This window comes from Rhinatrema bivittatum, chromosome 7 (genome assembly GCF_901001135.1).
Source record: "Rhinatrema bivittatum chromosome 7, aRhiBiv1.1, whole genome shotgun sequence".
Taxonomy (NCBI): domain Eukaryota; kingdom Metazoa; phylum Chordata; class Amphibia; order Gymnophiona; family Rhinatrematidae; genus Rhinatrema; species Rhinatrema bivittatum.
In genome coordinates, this window is record NC_042621.1 from 116,369,337 (window position 1) to 116,389,288 (window position 19,952).

Below are 19,952 nucleotides of genomic sequence, written 5' to 3' on the forward strand. Positions count from 1 at the left end.
TCCTACCCTTAGAGGGCAAAAGAAAGGCTCCCTTCTGGTTTTTTCCTCCCTTCTCCTGAGCCCAATGGCTGTGCCTGTTCCTGCTTGTTAAAGCTGTTTAAAAAAAAAAAAAAAAGGCAGAAGACTGGTTTGCCATCTAAGGGGTCTATAGGCTAAGGCAGGAGAGACAAAGGAAGAAGCAATGGCATCTCTTCAGGTGTGCAGGAATCACTCAGTAGTTTGCAGTATGTGTGGTTTGTGCTATTAGGCACTCTGAGATGGAAGCTTCTATAAATCTTGTGTGGAGGAGAGGGGGAGTCATCTGCCCTGGGAGGGCTGCATCGACTGGGTAGTCTGCAGCCCATTCCCACTAGCGTGTTTGCTGCTGCAGTGGCAACAGTGGCTATACTGAAATTGGAAGAAGGTAGTAACTTAGAGCAGCATGTAAAAGGGCTCTCCACTGCTCTTATTGTGGGAGTAGAGAATGTACAAGTGGACTTCCTTGATCATGACAGGCTGGACCTTTGAGGATAGAGTATCTCAAGAAGCATTTTCCCAGATTGTGCCCAAATGGGAAGAACCAGTGATGGATTTGACAGCCAGCAGGTGTGAATATTTTTGACCAAATGAAAGGAAAGAGATCAATCTGGTTTGGATGCCCTAATTAAAACTGGCCAGTTCAGGGTTCCCTAAGTGGCCTTTGGTAGGTGGTGTTTTGTAGAATATTTCTGGGAATCAGAAGCTAGAGATATTGATTGCTCCCAATTGGCCAAGATGTCCTTTAGTATGCAAATATGGTGAAGATTCTAGAGAGGATCTGCTATTGTTGCCTTGAGACAAGTGTCCACTGTTCAGGGGCCAGTATTTCAGGAAGATCTGTCTGTTTTGTCTTTCAGCTTGGCCCTTGTCAGAGAAGGGACCTTCTCAGAAGGTTTTAAATACCCTTTCTTGGTACAAGAAAGTTCACATCCTTGGCATATGTGGGAGTCTGGAAGTTTGTGGATTGGTACTTGATTAAGAAGATCTGAGCTAGAGGAACTTCACTGCTGGTTATCTTAGAATTCTAGCAGGGAGGATTGGATAGGGGTTGGCCCTTAGCTCCCTAAAGTGCAAGTAGTAGCTATTTCCTGTTTCGGAAACCAGTTGATGGGCAGACCTGTGTCTCATCCAAATATCTTTCCTTCAAGAAGTGAATCCTGTTCAGCCTTCACTAAGAGAATTGGTACCTCCCTGGAATTGGAATTCGGAGGTAGTGTCATACCTGATTGGTCATTCTTTTGCGAGGCATCGCTTAAGCTGCTTACTCTTAAACTGATGTTTTCTGGTACCAATCTGTTTCACCAGATAAATTTTGGAGCCGCTGGCTCTGTATAGAGATCTATTTAGGGGTCTTTGGATGAGACAGCGTAGATCCTCATGGTTCCTTCCTTCCTTCTTTCCTAAGATGGTCTCACTTTTTCTTTTTTTTATCTTAACCAGATGTTATGTCTCCTTTTCTTCCCAAGGGACTCTTGGAGAAGAGTATGATCAGTTTAGTCATTTAGATGTTGGCATCTTCTTTTGTAATTAAAAGTCACAAAGTTTCATAACCTTGGAGTATCATTTCTTCGGTTTAGAAGAGTTGTAACAAAGCATAAGAACATACTGAGTCGGACCAAAGGTCCATCAAGCCCAGTATCCTATTTCAAACAGTGGCTAGGCCAGGTCACAAGTACCTGGCAGGATCCCAAGGGGTAGATGGACTCCCAGCTGCTTATCCCAAGAATAAGCAATGGATTTCTGCAACTCTACCTTTGTATAAAAAAGTTGTTAAATAAAATAAATAAGGTAACCATTACTGACATTCGTGGGTACATCTTATCAGTTTACAAGGAACTAAGAGAAATACAGCGAACAGGATGAACTTTTCCTCCAGGAAAAAGTATCGATAGCTGTTGGAGTAAAGAAGGGATAGGGGAGGCTTACATATTCAAAAGATTGCCACTTCGCAAGAAATTGAGGAAGGGCATAAGTGGCTTCATGGGCAGAACTTCACTTGGTGTTGCATTGGAGATTTACAGAGTGGTGACCTGGTCTTCCTTACTTGCTTATTATTCTTGAGCTTCGAGTCAGGGAAGAGGCTTCCTTTTGGTTTGGAAATCCTGAGAGCGGGTTCTGCAGTGTTCCACCAAGTAGAAGGATAGCATCTGGACTGGATGACGAGGAAGGAAAAATTAATTCTTATCTGATTTCCTTTTCTTGAGTCCAGCCAGACCAGTCTAGGACCATCCCTGTTCTGCCAAGTGTATTATTCTCCTGATTCATTTTCAGTATAACTGCTTGTGTGCATTTGCTGGATGTTAAGCTAATAACCTGCGTTTCTTGATGAGGGTTATGTATGTCTAGTTTCTTGTTTGTTTCTCCCTTGGAAGCCCTCTGTTTTTGGGGTGTTTTGTTTTGTTTTTTTTGAATGGCAGGTGAGGGAGAGTTTAGTGTATTAAAGATATTAAAAATATTTCTTAGCTTGTTACATAGAATACTGGCAGGCTGAGGTCAGCATAGGAAGCCTATAAGGGGTGTTGTCAGCAAATCTGTTAATCTCTGTCTCCATCTGCTGGTTGGGAGGCATAACCTAATCATCTGGACTGGTCTGGTTGACTCTAGGAAAGGAAATTTATTAGGCAAGAATTAATTTCTCCTTTTTGTTTGGCCTTTATGAAGAGTTGCTAGCCTTGAATAGTTTCAACTTCTTTGATGAAACCAGGGGTCATTCAATGAGATTCTACAGAAGTAGGTTTAAATAATTCAGTGCAAAGCATTCTTTCTGCTGAATAGATTGAGAGACATGTTTTGAAATAGTTTGGATGAGTGCCCAGATGTTAGCAATATAACTCTACAGCCACACTTTTCAAGAGACTGGTTGATAAGCACCAATCCAGAAAGTTGCTCAGATCCGGAAGAATTATTTTTAACTGTGAAGTAAGTGGACTTGATACCAAAGCGTTATCTTCCTATGGTTTACCAAAAACAAATATGAAGAAAGGGTAAACTCAGTTGACAGTGTTTTCTTTCAAGCAAATTTAATACTATAAATTTAACTCCTTACTATCAGGCCGATACAGTACGGTGCGCTAGGCTGAGCTCACCGTTTAGCATGCGTTTGGCCACGTGTTTTCGATGCATGTCTATTACCCCTTATACTGTAAGGGGTAATAGTGCATCGAAAACATGCGGCCAACCCCCCAAAAACTAATAGTGCTCATCACATGCAGATGCAAGTTGATGAGCCTATTAGTTAGTCGCCCAGGATACTGAAAGTAAAATGTGCGGCCAAGCCACACATTTTACTCTCAGAATTTAATGCCTGCCCTTAAATTCTGAGCAACCCAGAAAAGTGTACAGAAAAACAGAAAATATTGCTTTTCTGTACACCCTCCGACTTAGTATCCTAGCAATATTAAGTTGGAAGAACCAAAACTTAAAAAAAAAAAAATTTTTTTAAAATCTGCCCGCCGGTCAGTGGTTAGCAAAACAGATGCTCAATTTTACCGGCGTCCGTTTTCTTAACCCGTGGTTGTCAGCAGGTTCGAAAACCGACACCAGTAAAATTGAGCATTGGTTGTCGGACTCGCTGACAGCCACCTCTACTGCTAATAAGGAGATGCTAGGGACGCGCTATTGTCTCTAGCGCCTCCTTATTAGCACTACCTAATTTAAATACAGAATTGCGCGCCCAGGAGAGGCGCCTGGGCGTGCGTCAGGAGAGCAGGCGCTCAAACCGGAGCACCCACTCTCCTGCATTTCTTACTGTATCGGCTGTAGTCTTCATTTTTAATTTTGGGGAGACACTGATGCTTCTGTTTAATTAAAAGCATGCTTAAGTACAGCAGCAACCTATGGGAGAGTATGTATCAATGTTAGTGCAAAAAGTTTAACACATTTTACTTTTTGCGGTCTGGGATAGTGACATTTTTTTATTTTATATTCCGCTTTTGACATGACAGATCTATAGAATAACAAGTTTGTGGCATAATTCTACCACAGAAAAAAAATCTTTGTGAGGACTTATATAAAGTTTCATATTCAGTAAACCAGGGAGCCAGATAACTTGTCCTGCTAAATATAATCGTTAAAAGTTACGAGGTTAACTATACCTGGATAACTTTGGCTGTGGCGCTGAATATATCTGGGTAAAGTAATCCAGGTAAGTTGATCTGGACAACTTTAGAGGTTAGAGTCTTTGCCTGAAAGCAGCACTTTAGTAGCGTATAGTGCAGTGTTAGAGGATGCCACAGGAGTGTGGCCACATATGCTACCCACTCCTGGCGTAGTCTGGGAATTATGAGAGGTTTGTGGGAAAGGATGGAGATAGGTGTGCAAGGAGGAGGGAGCCTAGAGCTACTTTTTTAAATTTAAATCTTAGGCCGGGGTGGGAGGATGGTTGGGGGTTGGTGGCATCAGGCTGCTATTGCCCACAATGTTTTTTTAAATTCTTTTTTGGGATGTGGTGGAGTGGGCATGTGGGATCGAGTGTTTATGCCCCCGCATAAGGGGTGGTGGGGCATTGAGCTCGCTGGTCGTGGGTGTGTAGGTTTTTTGTGCTTAACTGGCTAATATAATCGGTAAAGTTCTGAGTTTTCTGGGTATGACCAGATTTGTCTGGCTAAACTTAGCCAGATAATACTAAATATAGGCACTACCTGGCTATGCTTAAACCCTGCTCCTAGAATGCCCCTACGCTGCCTCATTTTAATCTGGCTAAATTTTAGCTGGGTACTGATTTACCTGGTTACAACTTAGCCAGTCAGCAGGGGAAATGTTAATGTTAGTCTGGCTATGTCCCCCTACTTAGTTTTTAAGATAGTTTTGTTATGGCAGAATTTGAAGTCTGTATTGTAGATTTATTTTGTCTGATGAATTTCAGGTTATGATCAAGATTTTTATTAGGGTTTGTTGCAAATATAGGGACCACTTTTTAGTTTTAGCTAATGCGTTGCATTCTTGGTAGACTCTGAGTTCTCTAAGCATCCACGTTAAAAAAAATAAAAATAAAAAAATAAAAAATAAAAATGGTGGGTCTTGCATGGCTTCAGAAGGGTAGGGATGTAAAACCATAAGAAAACATTGAATGAGAGGCACTCCCAAAAACAAAAGTATAGTTAAAAGCCCCATTGTCCCTCATGCATGGGGAATAGCTGTGCCAGTTAATCAAGTAACCTGGTTATCTGAAAGCCCTCTGCTTCCTGCTCCAGGCAGCAGCAGAACAGGAAGGGAAGGAGTGAAGCTGGCATGGACAGCACAGCAGAAAAAAGCTGCTTTGCTCCCTAATCTAACCCCCTTCCACCTCCTTTTCTTTGCAGGGAAGGGAAATGGCAGAACAGAGAAACTATTCTGCTGCTTAATCCAAATCTCCTGTCATTTTCCCCTCCAAATTCCTGGTGTTACTTGAGCATTCTGGATAGTTAAATGCTGATAATGGGGCTTTTACTCTGTCATTTTGGAAAGTACTTAGTGTCTAAAAATATATGGTGGAATAGCTTATTTTCTCTATGAAAAAAATATAGTTTACAGCAAGTAACTGAAGTTGGGTTTAGCAAGAGATCTGCATACTCTAGTGTTAGCAATAGTAGTCTGTACAGTCAAATTCTAATTTTTTTTCTTTTTCAAGGTTTTAAAAGTTAGATTTGGTTATCTAGTTCAACAGACAGATATGGTGTGGTGTTGCTTCAATATGTATGAGCCTGTTTGAGATATTAAGTTACTAATATATCTGATCAAGCAAACTTGTTGAATTATTTTAAAGATTATTTAAAAACGAAATCTCATTTTATAAAGCTAGAAGTCTGAAAAATAGATAATTGCTTCTTAGAAATTTATAAATGTGGAGCACAGACAGAATGGTAGGAGGAAATGGGCTTATTTCAGTGAGTTTATACTGGTAGAATATGTGGCATTTACATCCCTAGAAAACAAATCTCACCATGACACTATACTCTAGACTTTTGTAAAATTTACAAAACAGAAAAATGTTTCAGTGCATAACTTTTAGTGTTGGCCCCTCAGCCTACATGATTACAAACTGATGTTGCGTGTGCCGGCCGCGGCCAGGCCCTCTTACCCCCTGCTGCCTACTCCAGCGTCTGGCTCCACTACCCTTGTGGCTGTGGGCCACCATCTTCGTCCTCAGACTGTCCCCGATGCTCCTGCTTCCACCACGGGCTCCTGTGCTCTGTGGAGAGATGTCTCCATCCAGCGCCGCATGCATCTCAGTTCCTTATGAAGTTCCCGCAGCAGGAATCTAGCCGCGGCCCCAGATGATGATGTCATTGAAGCTCCGGTATAAAAGGCCGGACTCAGCTCCTGTTAGTCGCCTTTGCAACAGGTCTCCACGCTGGACGTGTACTTCGTTGCTTCCTGGTGATTCCCTTGTGTTCCTGGTTCCTGTTCCCTTCGAGTTCCTGTTCCTGGTTTCGTCTTCTCCGTTCCTGTGCTTTGTGCTACTCAGCTTATCCCTATGGACTGATCTCCTGGACACGACCACTGCTTTGTCTGACTACGCTATTGATCTTCTCCTAGACCCGACCACTGCCTTGCCTGACTACGCCACCTACCTCCAGCCGGCCCTGGTACCCAAAGGCTCAACCCGCGGGGAATGAGGGCTGGTATTGGTGAAGCCCCAGCCGGCCTCCATCAGTAAACCCACTCTGCCTGCCGAAGGTGGGGTCCCGTAGGGCCTCACCTACAGGTAGCATCAATCCCACCTCTGCCCAAGGGTCCACCTCCCGCGCAACAGGTTGCAAAGGCCATGGACTTGGCGGAGCCATATGCCCTCCAGGCTATATTCCTGTCCTGGCTTCAAAGGTACAAGAGCAGCAATGATTTCTTGAGGCATTGGCCGACTCCCATTGAGCGTGTGCACACCCGGCTTGATGCCCAATCCGGTCATCCAGTTCCAGCACAGCACTGGTTTCCTCCAACTAACAGTTGTCTCCCTCTACCCCAGGGCCTTGCTGGCCCTACTTGCTCTGCCTCGTTTTAATGGTGACTCTAAACTCTGCAGAGGGTTTAGCAACCAATGCTACATGCAGTTTGCTCTGCAGCCCTCCATCTTCCAAGATGAACTTACGAAGGTTACCTTAATCTTGTCTCGTTTGGAGGGGAAGGCGTTGGCCTGGGCCTCGCTCTTATGGGAGTGCTCAGATTCACTCCTGCAAGAACTGTCTCGCTTTGTGACCGTATTTCATTGGACCTTCTTCGACCCCGTGCGGCACACTGTGGCAAGTGCTAACCTTCTCCACCTAAGGAGCCTGTTTAGCTACACGATTGAATTTCGGACTTTAGCTACCAGGCTCTCTTGGCAAGAAGATTGCCTACGAGCTATCTACCTGGATGGACTATCTCCTCTCCTCAGCTGAAGGACAAGTTGGCAGCTCGGGAGCTCCCTTCCTTGCTTGAGGATCTTATTGATTTGACTGGCCGAATCGACCATCGTCTCCAAGAAAGCCATTGGGAAAATTGGATGCCCAGGAGGTCTACTCGGGAATGCTCCCGCTCACCACCGACCACCAGCCCTGCCGGTGGTAGGGTTTCTCCAGTGGCCAAAGCAGAAGAACCCATGCAGTTGGGCCATGAGCGGCTGTCCCCGGAAGAGCGCCTCCGCCGGAGACAATCAGACCTATATCTGTAATGTTGAGCATCTGGCCATCGTCTTCAGACATGCCCAGTCCATCCGGGAAACATCCGGGCCTAAGTTCAGTAAGGAGTCCTGAACCTGCCCCTCAGTTGTCCCTACCAGTTACACTGACCTGGGACTCCCAGTCTTCCCAGTCCTTGCTCTGATTCCGGAGTAGGGGGAAATTTTATTCTCAAGGACCTAGTTCAGCTATTGGGTATTGAAACCCGTCCTTTGGAAACCTCCTTCTGTATTGCTTTGATCTATGGTGAGCCACTACCTGGCCGGATCTCCTTGATTACAGAGCCAGTTCGCCTCCTCACCGGCGCCCACCATGTAGAAGAGATCGAACTCCTTGTCCTAAAAAAATCAAAACATCCGGTAGTCCTAGGACTACCTTGGCTCCAATGTCATTCACCCCAGTTTGACTGGGGGTCTCTCCAGCAGATTGAATGGATTCCACCTTGCCACCAGATTTGCTTGAAAATGTGGTACCACCTACTACAGTTCCTCTGGCAACCACCTCCTCTGGCATTCCGGTGCCTTATGCAGACTTTGAAGATGTCTTCTCAAAGCAGAAGGCAGATATCCTTCCACCTCTTCGGAGGTTTGATTGTCCCATCGAGCTCTTGCTTGGAATGACGCCTCCTCGAGGGCGGACCTCTCCTCTGTCACTGCCGGAGAATAAAGCTATGATGGAGTATATCCGAGAGAACCTAGCCAAAGGGTTCATTCAACCATAGACATCTCCTGCCGGAATGGGATTTTTCTTCGTCACGAAGAAAACGGATCCCTAAGGCCGTGTATCGATTACCGCGGCTTGAATGCCATCACTCGTAAAGACAAGTATCCATTGCCGTTGATCTCAGAACTGTTCGACCGCTTACAAGGAGCCTCCATTTTCACCAAATTAGATCTACACAGAGCCTAAAGCTTGGTACGCATCCGTCCTGAAGGTATCTGGAAAACAGCCTTTAACACCAGGGACGGGCATTACGAATATCTGGTGATGCCCTTCAGCCTTTGTAATGCTCCGGTAGTATTTCAGCGGATGATCAATGAGATCTTCAGAGACCTCTTGCACGTTAAGGTTGTAGCATACCTTGATATCCTTGTCTTTTCTAAGGATCTCGCTACACACCACGCGGATGTGCACATGGTCCTCCGACGTCTCCGCTTGAATCATTTCTTTGCAAAGTTGGACAAGTGCCTCTTTGAACAGTCTAGTTTGCCATTCCTGGGATACATAATCTCGCAACAAGAGTTCTCCATGGACCCAGAAAAACTTATGGGAATCCAAGACTGGCCTTGGCCTTTGGGCTTCCGAGCTTTGCAACGATTTCTCGGATTTACAAACTATTACCGCCACTTCATTTCCAATTATTCGACCTTGGCAGCTCCTCTCACTGCGATGACCCGTAAGGGCCGAGATACTCTGAGTTGGACCCTGGAAGCCCTTAGTCTTTCAGTACCTCAGAGGCCTTCCTTGCTGGACCATGCCTTCGTCATCCAGATCCAAACCACCCCTTCCTGGTCGAAGTGGATGCCTCAGCTATTGGGGTTGGGGCGGTTCTGAGCCAACATTCATCATCCGGGTCCCTGGTCCCTTGTTCTTTCTTTTCTCATAAGTTCTCCCCTGCAGAACAAAACTATAGTATTGGAGACCAAGAATTATTCACTATTAAACTAGCCTTGTGGAATGGTGCCTTTGGTTAGAGGGCACTCAGCACAAATTTACGATTTTCACCGATCATAAGAACCTTGAACACTTGAGTCATGCCCAGCATCTCAACACCGTCAAGCCCGATGGGCCTTGTTCTTCTCTAGGTTCAATTTTGAACTCCGGTATCGCCCAGCTGAAAAGAATCTCTGGGCGGATGCCCTATCTCGTTCTTTCGAACCCGGAGATGTTCCTGAAGAACCCGGTCATATCATTGATCCAGCCTGTATCTGCTTGCCTGCGACTCACCCAGTTCCAGCTGGGAAAACTGTTGTGCCCCGTCGCCTCCGTGAAAGAGTTCTCCGATGGGCACACAATTCTAAGTTTGGCCACCCAGGACGAGCACGAACCCTTGCTCTGCTCTAGTGATTCTTCTGGTGGCTCACTATGGTCTCTGATGCTAGAGTGTACGTCGATTCCTGCAATACCTGCGCTCAACAAAAACCTCCGGTCGGTTGACCTTGAGGTTTACTCCAACCACTTTGAGCTCCCGAAGAACTGTGGATGCATCTTTCCACGTATTTCATTGTGGACTTGCCGCCATTTAAGGGTGTCACAGTTACATTGGCCACCCTCCAGTCTTCAGATACAATGGATGATTTTAATGATAGGTTACAAATTTTAACTAATAGATCAGAAATTTCATTTTTTAGTTCCTTCAGTATCCTAGGATGCATACCATCCAGTCCAGATGATTTGCTACTCTTTAGTTTGTCAATCTGGCCTACTACATCTTCCAGGTTCACAGTGATTTCGTTCAGTTCGTCTGACTCATCACCCCTGAAAACCATCTCCGGAACTGGTATCTTCCCAATATCCTCATTAGTAAACATGGAAGCAAAGAATTCATTTAGTCTTTCTGCAATGGCCTTATCTTCCCTAAGAGCCCCTTTAACCCCTCTGTCATCTAATGGTCCAACCGACTCCCTCACAGGTTTCTTGCTTCGGATATATTTTAAAAAGTTTTTATTAAGAGTTTTTGCCTCTATGGCCAACTTCATTTCAAATTCTTTCTTCACCTGTCTTATCAATGTTTTACACTTAACTTGACAATGCTTATGTTTTATCCTATTTTCTTCAGATGGATCCTTCTTCCAATTTTTGAAGGATGTTTTTTTGGCTAAAATAGCCTCTTTCACCTCACCTTTTAACCATGACGGTAATTGTTTTGCCTTCTTTCCATCTTTCTTAATGTGTGGAATACATATGGACTGCGCCTCTAGGATTGTATTTTTAAACAATGTCCAAGCCTGTTGAACACTTTTAACCTTTGCAGATGCACCTTTCAGTTTTTTTCTAACTATTTTCCTCATTTTATCAAAGTTTCCCTTTTGAAAGTTTAGTGTTAAGGCTGCATATTTACTTATTGTCCCCCTTCCAGTTATTAGTTTAAATTTGATCATGTTATGATCACTGTTGCCAAGTGGCCCCACCACCGTTACCTCTCTCACCAAATCCTGCATTCCACTAAGAATTAAATCAAAAATAGCTCCCCTCTTGTTGGTTCCTGAACCAATTGCTCCATGAAGCAATCATTTATTACATCCAGGAACTTTGTCTCTAGCAAGTCCTGATGTTACATTTACCCAGTCAGTATTGGGGTAATTGAAATCACCTATTATTATTGCACTGCCAAATTGGTTTGCTTCCCTGATTTCTCTTAGCATTTCATCATCTGTCTGACCATTTTGTCCAGGTGGATGGTAGTATACTCCTATCACTATACTCTTACCCAACACACATGGGATTTCTACCCATGTAGATTCTACTGAGCATTTAGTCTCTTGTATGATCTTTATCCTGATGGACTCTATGCCCTCCCAGACATAAAGTGCCACATCCCCACCAAATTGATCCTCCCTATCATTGTGATATAATTTGTACCCTGATATAGCACTGTCCCATTGGTTATCCTCCTTCCACAAGTCTCTGTGATGCCAATTATGTCAATCTCTTCATTTGCTGCTATACAGCAAATTGGAAATAGCCTAGTGGTTAGAGCAATGGGCTATGAACCAGGAGACCAGGGTTCAAGTCCCACTGTTGCTCCTTGTGACCTTGGGCAAGTCACTTTACCCTCCATTGTCTCAGGTACAAACTTAGATTGTAAGCCCTCTGGGGATAGGGACATACCTACAGTACCTGAATGTAAACCGATGTGATATCTCAGATCAAATGTCGGTATATAATAAATAAATAAAAAAAATTACTCTCCCATCTTACTTCTTAGACTTCTGGCATTGGCATACAGACATTTCAAAGTGTGTTTTTTGTTTATTTTAACAACCTGCTTTTCAATTGTTTGGGATAATTCGGAAATCATTAGCTTTGGTGATTTTTTACATATAGGCATATGGACTGTTTGCTTTTAATGGAACCTCTCTGTTGGGATGCCCTAACTCTCCTGTTTCATTAGTATCCTTCATGGATACATTTCTCCGAACCATGCACTGCTGAGTGTCTGCTTTCCCCCTTGTTCTAGTTTAAAAGCTGCTCTATCTCCTTTTTGAAAGTTAGTGCCAGCAGCTTGGTTCCACTCTAAGAACATAAGAAAATGCCATACTGGGTCAGACCAAGGGTCCATCAAGCCCAGCATCCTGTTTCCAACAGTGGCCAATCCAGGCCATAAGAACCTGGCAAGTACCCAAAAACTGTCTATTCCATGTTACCATTGCTAATGGCAGTGGCTATTCTCTAAGTGAATTTAATAGCAGGTAATGGACTTCTCCGCCAAGAACTTATCCAATCCTTTTTTAAACACAGCTATACTAACTGCACTAACCACATCCTCTGGCAACAAATTCCAGAGTTTAATTGTGCATTGAGTGAAAAAGAACTTTCTCCGATTAGTTTTAAATGTGCCACATGCTAACTTCATGGAGTGTCCCCTAGTCTTTCTATTATCCGAAAGAGTAAATAACAGATTCACTCTGGTTAAGGTGGAGCGCATCCTTTTGGAAAAGTCTCCCCAAAAGATTCCCCAATTCCTTACAAAGCTGAATCCCTCTTCCCTGCACCATCGTCTCATCCACGCATTGAAACTCTGGATCTCTGCCTGCCTTTTGGGGACCTGCACGTGGAACAGGAAGCATTTCAGAGAATGCCACCCTGGAGGTTCTGGATTTTAGCTTCCTACCTAAAATCCTAAATTTGGCTTCTAGAACCTCTCTCCCACATTTTCCTATGTCGTTGGTGCCCACATGTACCACGACAGCCTGCTCCTCCCCAGCACGGTCTATAATCCTATCTAGGTGACGCGTGAGGTCTGCCATCTTCGCACCAATGGGTATGAAGTAAATTGCGTTAATGGCTGCTTCCTTGTCTTCAGGGAAATGTAAAAGGGGCAAGCTTGAATCACTGGGATTTTTTGTTGTATTAATTGATCCAGGGTGAATACGTCTCCCTGCTGAATATACTTTTTGCAATACTGCCCAGTATATAGACGTTTTCAGTTGTTACAGGCTACTTGGTACTACTTGCTGTTTGACTTGGAAAATGTTGACCATGTGCACAGAGTACAGCTTGCTTTTTTTTAAAGCAAAATTAGGACCATAGGATAGTGTAGTTTTAGTAGTCATATTGATCTTGGAGGAATTGGAGTCCTTAGTAGGATATATATGATACCTTGTAAAGGACCAACCAAAAAGATGATATAAGCACAAGAGTTTTGATGGACTGCGGTTTGTTGCTTCTTCACTGGTGTACTTCAGAATTATAAAGTCAGTGTACTTAATCTTTCTACATTTTTTTGGTTGCATATGGAGGAATTCAGACATGAAAAGGGACCTTTAGTCAGAACCAGGAGGCTCATTTAGGAGTGTTGTATGCTTCTATCTGTTGGCTTTTCTGTACCTCCTGCTCAGCATCAGGCAAATATGAAAAACTGTTTTATGCAACATGGTTTGCTGTTGTCACAGATTGATTCTCTTCCCCGCCCCATTACCAGGACAATGCTAAAAATGAGCACAGTGTTGGCTCTTTACAGTGGTGCTTCATGAAGGTGTGAACAGAGCAATTAAACAATGGGCAAATAATCTTAACTTCTAATTTAAACAGATGTTTGTGTGTTGCATCTTGTTGCATGAGATGTGGTCCAAATGTATTTATCTGCTGTAACGCAGAAGATAATACAGGTTTGGGCAAGTGGAAGTAACAGTTACTTTTGTTCTTTCTCTTTCAAACTTTTTTTGTGGCACACTGCTTTTTTTTTTTTTTTTTTCTATTTTTTAAAGCAACTAAATGAGCTGCCACCCCAGCAGAAAACAAGACACAGAATAGACCCAGATGCAATTCCTAGTCCAGTAAGTGCAGTGTGTCTGTCTCTCCTGTTGTGTTTGTATCAGTGACAGTAGTGCATGCCTACACCTTGGACTCCACCTTACTAATCCATTCTAACCTCATTGTTGTGTGTCTCCCTCTACCCTGATTGCTCATCTTCTCCAGTCTCAGTAACTACCACCAGAAGCACCACATAGTATCGGCCTTGGGGTACTAGGAATTTAGTGGCATGGTCACTTTTTTTTTTTAAACAGATCAACAAGAATGTTTCTCCTAAGACGGATTGCCCTAAAAATAAAAGTAGTATACCAATAGCAAGAACTACTTGTATGCATATTGCTTGAAAAGTTGTAAGAGGTTTAGTTCGTGTGGAAGGTGTATGAGATGGATATAGCCAGATTGCACTGTCACACACATCCTTCAATTACATAGTCTTGAGAAAGTCACATGACTGTGCAGAAGATTCTAATGTGCTCAAAAAAATCCTTTCTGCATCAAAAGTTAATATTCTGTTTTCATGGTAACCAACTCCTCCCCCTTAAACACCAGCCTGTATTTCTTAAAAGCATTGTAAATGGTGATAAACTGTACAGTGTTTTGAGTAAGTTATTTATTTCTAATTCAGATTTGACCATCTTTCAGAAGCATAGGTCATAAAGGAATAGAGTTAATGTATTTTTCCATTCTGTTATAAGATTTCATGAAAACTTATGTGGACTAGACTTCTGTAGTTCAAAGGGGAAATGTGATTTTAAGATGTGACTTCTTGGAAATATTGTCCAGATTTCCTATTCATCACTGCTTTCTCAATATGGTAGTAACCTTACACTGTCACACTGCAACCCATTCCATATTTGTGTGTATTGTCAGATGTTTTTCTTTATTCATGTGCCCAAATGTAGCACATCACATTTATATGCAGTACAATAGCTGTGTGTTTGACAGTATTCCGTAATGCAGGGCAATAGTCAATATTTTGCTGTTTGGGATGCTTGTTGCTAGGACATTCATTCTTGAACTGAGTTCCTAGAAGGGAGTCGTGTACCATATTATATAGAAGAGAAGGGAGTGTATGAACATTCAGTATTCTGTAATACATTTATTGTGTGCTGTCCTTTACCCAGAGGAGGAACCAAGCTCAAGGGAGCCTGGCATTCTTGCATTATCTGCATTCCTGCTATGCTACTGATTTTAAATTGAACATTGGTAATCATTTTCATAATTTGAAGGTATATATATAAAGAATGTGATTGCTTTAAAATATGTATATGCCTTGTAAAATGCTTGAGGGGAAAATTAGTTTTCTCTGAGGACAGAGCTTAATCTGTTACCCCTCTGAATATCCTTTCCATTGGAAATCAGCTGAAGCTAGGTGTATGATTTTTGTTGGTCGTCATTAACTCCAGCTGATGCAGCAGTGTTAGGAGGTGCTACAGTGCTCTGGAAAGGATCTTTCTAAATCTGTAATGCAATTCCTAAGCATTTTCCTGAGTCCATCTGTGGGCATGAGCCTGGGGTGGGGGAGTGTAGTAGACCACTGTAAGTGTCTCTGGGAATGCTGAGTGTATGTACTGTATGTTATTTGGTGAAAGCAGGCCAGCAGCCTTGATGTGGGAGGCTTTATTTTAGTTTACATTGCCACACACCCTACGTATGCAGCGTAACCTGTACTTAAGAATACCTGGTTACTGAGACTGTCAACTAATTGCACCAAATTCCCTATCACAGATGCTGAATGTTCAGTGTGTATAATAAGAGCATCTATCTGTTAAGAGGAGGAGCTGACTTTTGTTTCTCTGTATGATTATAAATTTATACTTTGATCTGCCTTATAATTCAGTCTTTGATGTTTACCCTATGTCTGTGGCACCTCATAGTGAAATATCACAACCTCCTGAGTAGTTTTGTTTGTGTTGCGAGCTTATCATCAATGGATTTAAATACCTAAATTACCTCCTGAAAGGACCACTTTTTACAAATATTTTTAAGTAGTTTGTCTTCATTCTTCCCTGGAAAATATTGGAATGTTGGTTTGTAGCCATAAGCCTTTCACATCCATCTGCCATCCCATTGCTCCATTAAGGAGATGCCTATAGTAGTAATCATATTTGCCTCTATCTTGTGTACTATGAGGATGAAAATTCATCTTTGAAGCTATAGAGTGCACAGGGATATTACAGAACAGTGCAAAGGGTTGGGAAAGTGAATATGAAAGAGAAGAACAGAAAGCATTCCACCTTATTCCATTGATGATAATAAAACCATCCTGCATCATTTCCGAAAGTTTTTAAGCCACCCTCATTAAATTAGTGAGCCTTGAGCTTTTACCACTTGTTAGCTTTTCCTGGAGATATATTTGTATCCATCATAACTGTGCTAGAAATTCAAACTCTCTTCTATTCTAGATTCAGGTGATTGAAGATGACAGAAACAATCGTGGATCAGATCCGTTTGTCACTGGAGTGAGAGGACAAGTCCCACCATTGGTTACCACCACCTTCCAGGTCAAAGATCAAGGTAAAAATGTGTGACCTAGCTAACTGATTTTTTTTTTCCCAGCATTGCAGGTTCCAGTGATGGCCCAATATACTAAAAGGTTTTCCCATTTTGTGTGTATGAGAAAAATGTTTTGTACTGAGGGTCCATTTAAGCAGTATTGTAACTAATCTGAGAAGGCTACCAGGAGGGGGGAATTTGAGATAAAGATTTTTTATGAGCTAACTCTATCTGTAATAGCATTAGTAGATGATGGCAGCAGGAGATCCAGCCCAACCTATCCAGTCTGCCCAGTTCTTTCTGTCCATACTGCCAAGGATATATCCCAGGAAAAACTTCAGGGAAAATATCAGACCGCATATTACAAAAAATGAAGTAGCATTGTAAGCCTTCTGGGAACAGGGAAATACCTACTATTCCTGAATGTAACTCAGCATGAGTTAAATTAATTTAATAAATCATAAAATAAGGCACATGTTTTTGAGAAATTAAAAAGTACAATAATGTGGAAGGAGACAAATGTGTGAAAAAACAACAACCTGCGACTATCAGATTTAATGACTTTTTGTACTTTTTTTTTTTTTAATTTCTGTGGAGAGTTGTATCCTTATTATATGGATATCATTGAAAGAGATGGACTTTCAGCAAGTGCATATATCTATAATCAAATATCACAAATTTAGTCTTATTGCATCTCACTCAAAGTTCTCCCCTATCCTGACTGTGTCTGGTCCGTTGTCCTATTGAGCCCAGCCTCCGAGGGGAAGGGAAAAGATGGGTACAAATTTGCATAAAGCATGTATTCTACCATGTAGTTTTTCCATTTGCTGTTTGTAGTTTAAGGGAGTAGCTGTATATGAATACTAGCTTAGCATGGGATGCTGTTTTTTTTTTTAGGGGTTTTTTTTATTTATCAATTTCCACATTATAAGTCAAGAATAAAATTGGTTTTGAAAAAGCACCAAAGGAAATTCCATAATATGTCAGTCCACAATATACAGGAGGCATGCGGTAAACAAAGCTAATTTGAGGAGAAAAAAAGAAACAAACAGAAATGGTCATTTATTACATTCGTTGCGAGAGAAAAATCCTTCAAGTTGACAATAGAGGGGAAGGTGTTGAAGTAGGATCTCCAGCTAATCCTCTCCTGACACCCAAGAAGGTAGTAAACTGGGGAAGGTAAAAACAAATAGTAGTTTGGACCTCAATATTTAACCCCATACTTGCAAAGGTGGTGGTGGTTCCAGGGAGAAAGTGACTCCAAGCTGCAAAACCTGAGGATGCATAAAAAGAAATTGCTTTCTTTTCCTCCAAGTAATTTTAGCTACTACTGGGAAAACAAACTTTTGAATTAAAAAAAACAGAATATCTTTATAACGGGAAAAAAATTTCAAAACCCATTCCTTATCTGGTACCAACACAAATGTAAGTGCAGAGAATTCTAACAAACAAAGAGCTTCGGTGCGAACATGTATATCAAAACAGCACAGTCACAAATGGTATCGCTTGTACACATCCACAAGTGCTCTTCACCAACCAACAAAATTATTGTATAAGCTGAGACCACATCAGCAAGCTTTCGACGTGCTTAGTGTCAAGCTAAGCCGTCCGGTCTTCTCTATCATTTGTGGTCCGGCAAGGAAAATATGATTAGCTCTATCCAGTGTTCACAAAATATTCAAATCTTTTGTCTATGCCCGTGTTACTTCTATTACTGCTTGATGCTTATAAATCTCCAGATGTCAATTTAAAGTTGACTCGACAGCGGCCGTGTTTCGCAACATAGTTGCTTCATCAGGAGCCAATGTAATATAAAGTCTATAAACAAAGAACAGAGGCATATCAATATACTTTTCATTTTCCAAAACAATATAAGAGTACTAAGCTTTTTGATTGGTGTTGCAACCTTATTGAGAGGAACGCTGAGTCTCCATCAATCACTAACTGTGTCGGGCTAGAGACCGCATCAAACTAGTCAGGAAAGTTAAATAGCCCACTATTTTAGGGCGTGATGACATCATCAGGAGTCGCATCTCCTTGGTTACTAGACGCCATGATTGCAGCGGCAAAGCTACTAAGTGAAGAAAAGGTCAGAAAACAGATGGGCTTTGCAAAAAAACATTCAATTCAAGCATATTATTCAAACCAGCTGGGTGGACTGTGTCTAAGGTATGTATCCATTTGTGAACACTGGATAGTGCTAATCATACTTTCCTTGCCGGACCGCAAATGATAGAGAAGACCGGACGGCTTAGCTTGACACTAAGCACGTCGTCGAAGGCTTGCTGATGTGGTCTCGGCTTATACAATAATTTTGTTGGCTGGTGAAGAGCACTTGTGGATGTGTACAAGCGATACTTTTTGTGACTGTGCAGTGCAGAAAATTCAACAGCTTCAGTTTCCTTGTTCTCCAAGGCTTTGGACACATCTAAAAAGTCAAAGGAAGTTTAAGGTCCCCAACTTGGCCCTCATAACCATCTTGTTTAACTGGTAGAACAAGATAATAAGCTTAAAGGCACCCGCTGCTCTTCCCCCCCCCCCCCCCCCCTTCTCCCTTCACCTCAGCGAGACAAACACTGCTGCCGTTCCTGCCCGGGCTATCAGCACATTCAAGCCCCGAGAGGAACAGCAGCTTTGTTTGTGGAAGCTGGCAACAGGAACATGACCTTTTCTTCTTCCCGCCCCTGTGGCCTGAAGAGGAAGTGATGTTTACCGGGCACGCGGGAAGAAGAAAAGGCCATGCGTGTGTGCTGCTGCTGCAGAAATTGCATCCCAAGGCTCTCCTGGGCCCCGCTACACTCAGCAGTTTGCCTGTGCTGCGATCATCGCGGCACAGAGCAGTCGGCTGAGAATGTGGCCGCTGGGATTTCCTGCTGTGCAGCTGTTGGGGAAAGCAGTCCATCATCCGCCCGGACCCGAAGATCGATGCTGGCTGGTCACTTTGCCAGGGACTGCAGGAGTATGGTGCCGCTGCCCCCCTCCCCCCGTCCTGGCTCTGACCTCCCCTTCTCTCACCAGTGTAACACCAGCAAGAAAACATAAAAAAAATAATCAAATTGCAAAAAAATAAAAGGCTGAGGTGGGGAGAAGAAAAAGCATAGAATTACATTCTAGGATGACTGCTCTGTGCCGTGATAGCAGCTGAGTGCTGCCTTCTTACCACTGCGGGGCGGGGAGGTCATTCCTGCTGCAGTTTCTAGCCTGTCAGGACTCTGCTTTTAATAGCAGCATACCGGCTACCTTGTGCTATAGCTGCCATGTGTGCTGTGGGTGGGGGTGGGGGTGTGAGACAGTGAGCCAGCATGTGTGTAAGTGTATGAGAGAATGTGTGTAAGAGAGAAAATGTGTGAGAGCAAGATACTGCTCAGGAAAGTCACTGATGTGTGTGAGAGAAAGAGACATTGGTCAAGGAGGTGACTGTATGTGTGTGAGAGAGAGAAAGTGTGTGTGTGTGAAATAGACTAGTCATGGGCTCTAAGGAAGAAGAACATGAGGACAGAGCTTCAGCAGCCCTTGCTGCTTCTGATATATGCTATTGGCCTACAAGGGAAAGGAATAGGAGAGTTACTGGAGAGGGTAGTAAAGGTGGCTTTTTAAGCTTATCTTTCTTGATTGACTGCCATTTTTAATTATTGGTGTTTGGAGAATTTGTAATAATTTTGAAAATGTTTAATGATTGGATGTTGTTCCATTTATCAGTTGTTTTGAAACATTTATTATATTCTAGTTTTAGAATTATTTTATATTTCTCGAGGAATGTATACGAAGAAATGTGGAGACAAAAACTGAACTGGAAACAGCAAGAAGCCAAACTCTGTATGCAGTGCA

The 19,952-nt window shown here is 42.7% G+C and overlaps 1 protein-coding gene across 1 annotated transcript in view; it reads left to right on the top strand.

The window, feature by feature from the left end:
- The window catches only part of SEC24C (SEC24 homolog C, COPII coat complex component), a 241,340-nt gene that overhangs the window by 96,634 nt on the left and 124,754 nt on the right, over positions 1 to 19,952 (top strand). The window contains 1 exon segment of the mRNA XM_029608970.1: positions 16,034 to 16,145. Coding sequence (XP_029464830.1) covers positions 16,034 to 16,145 — 112 coding nt within the window.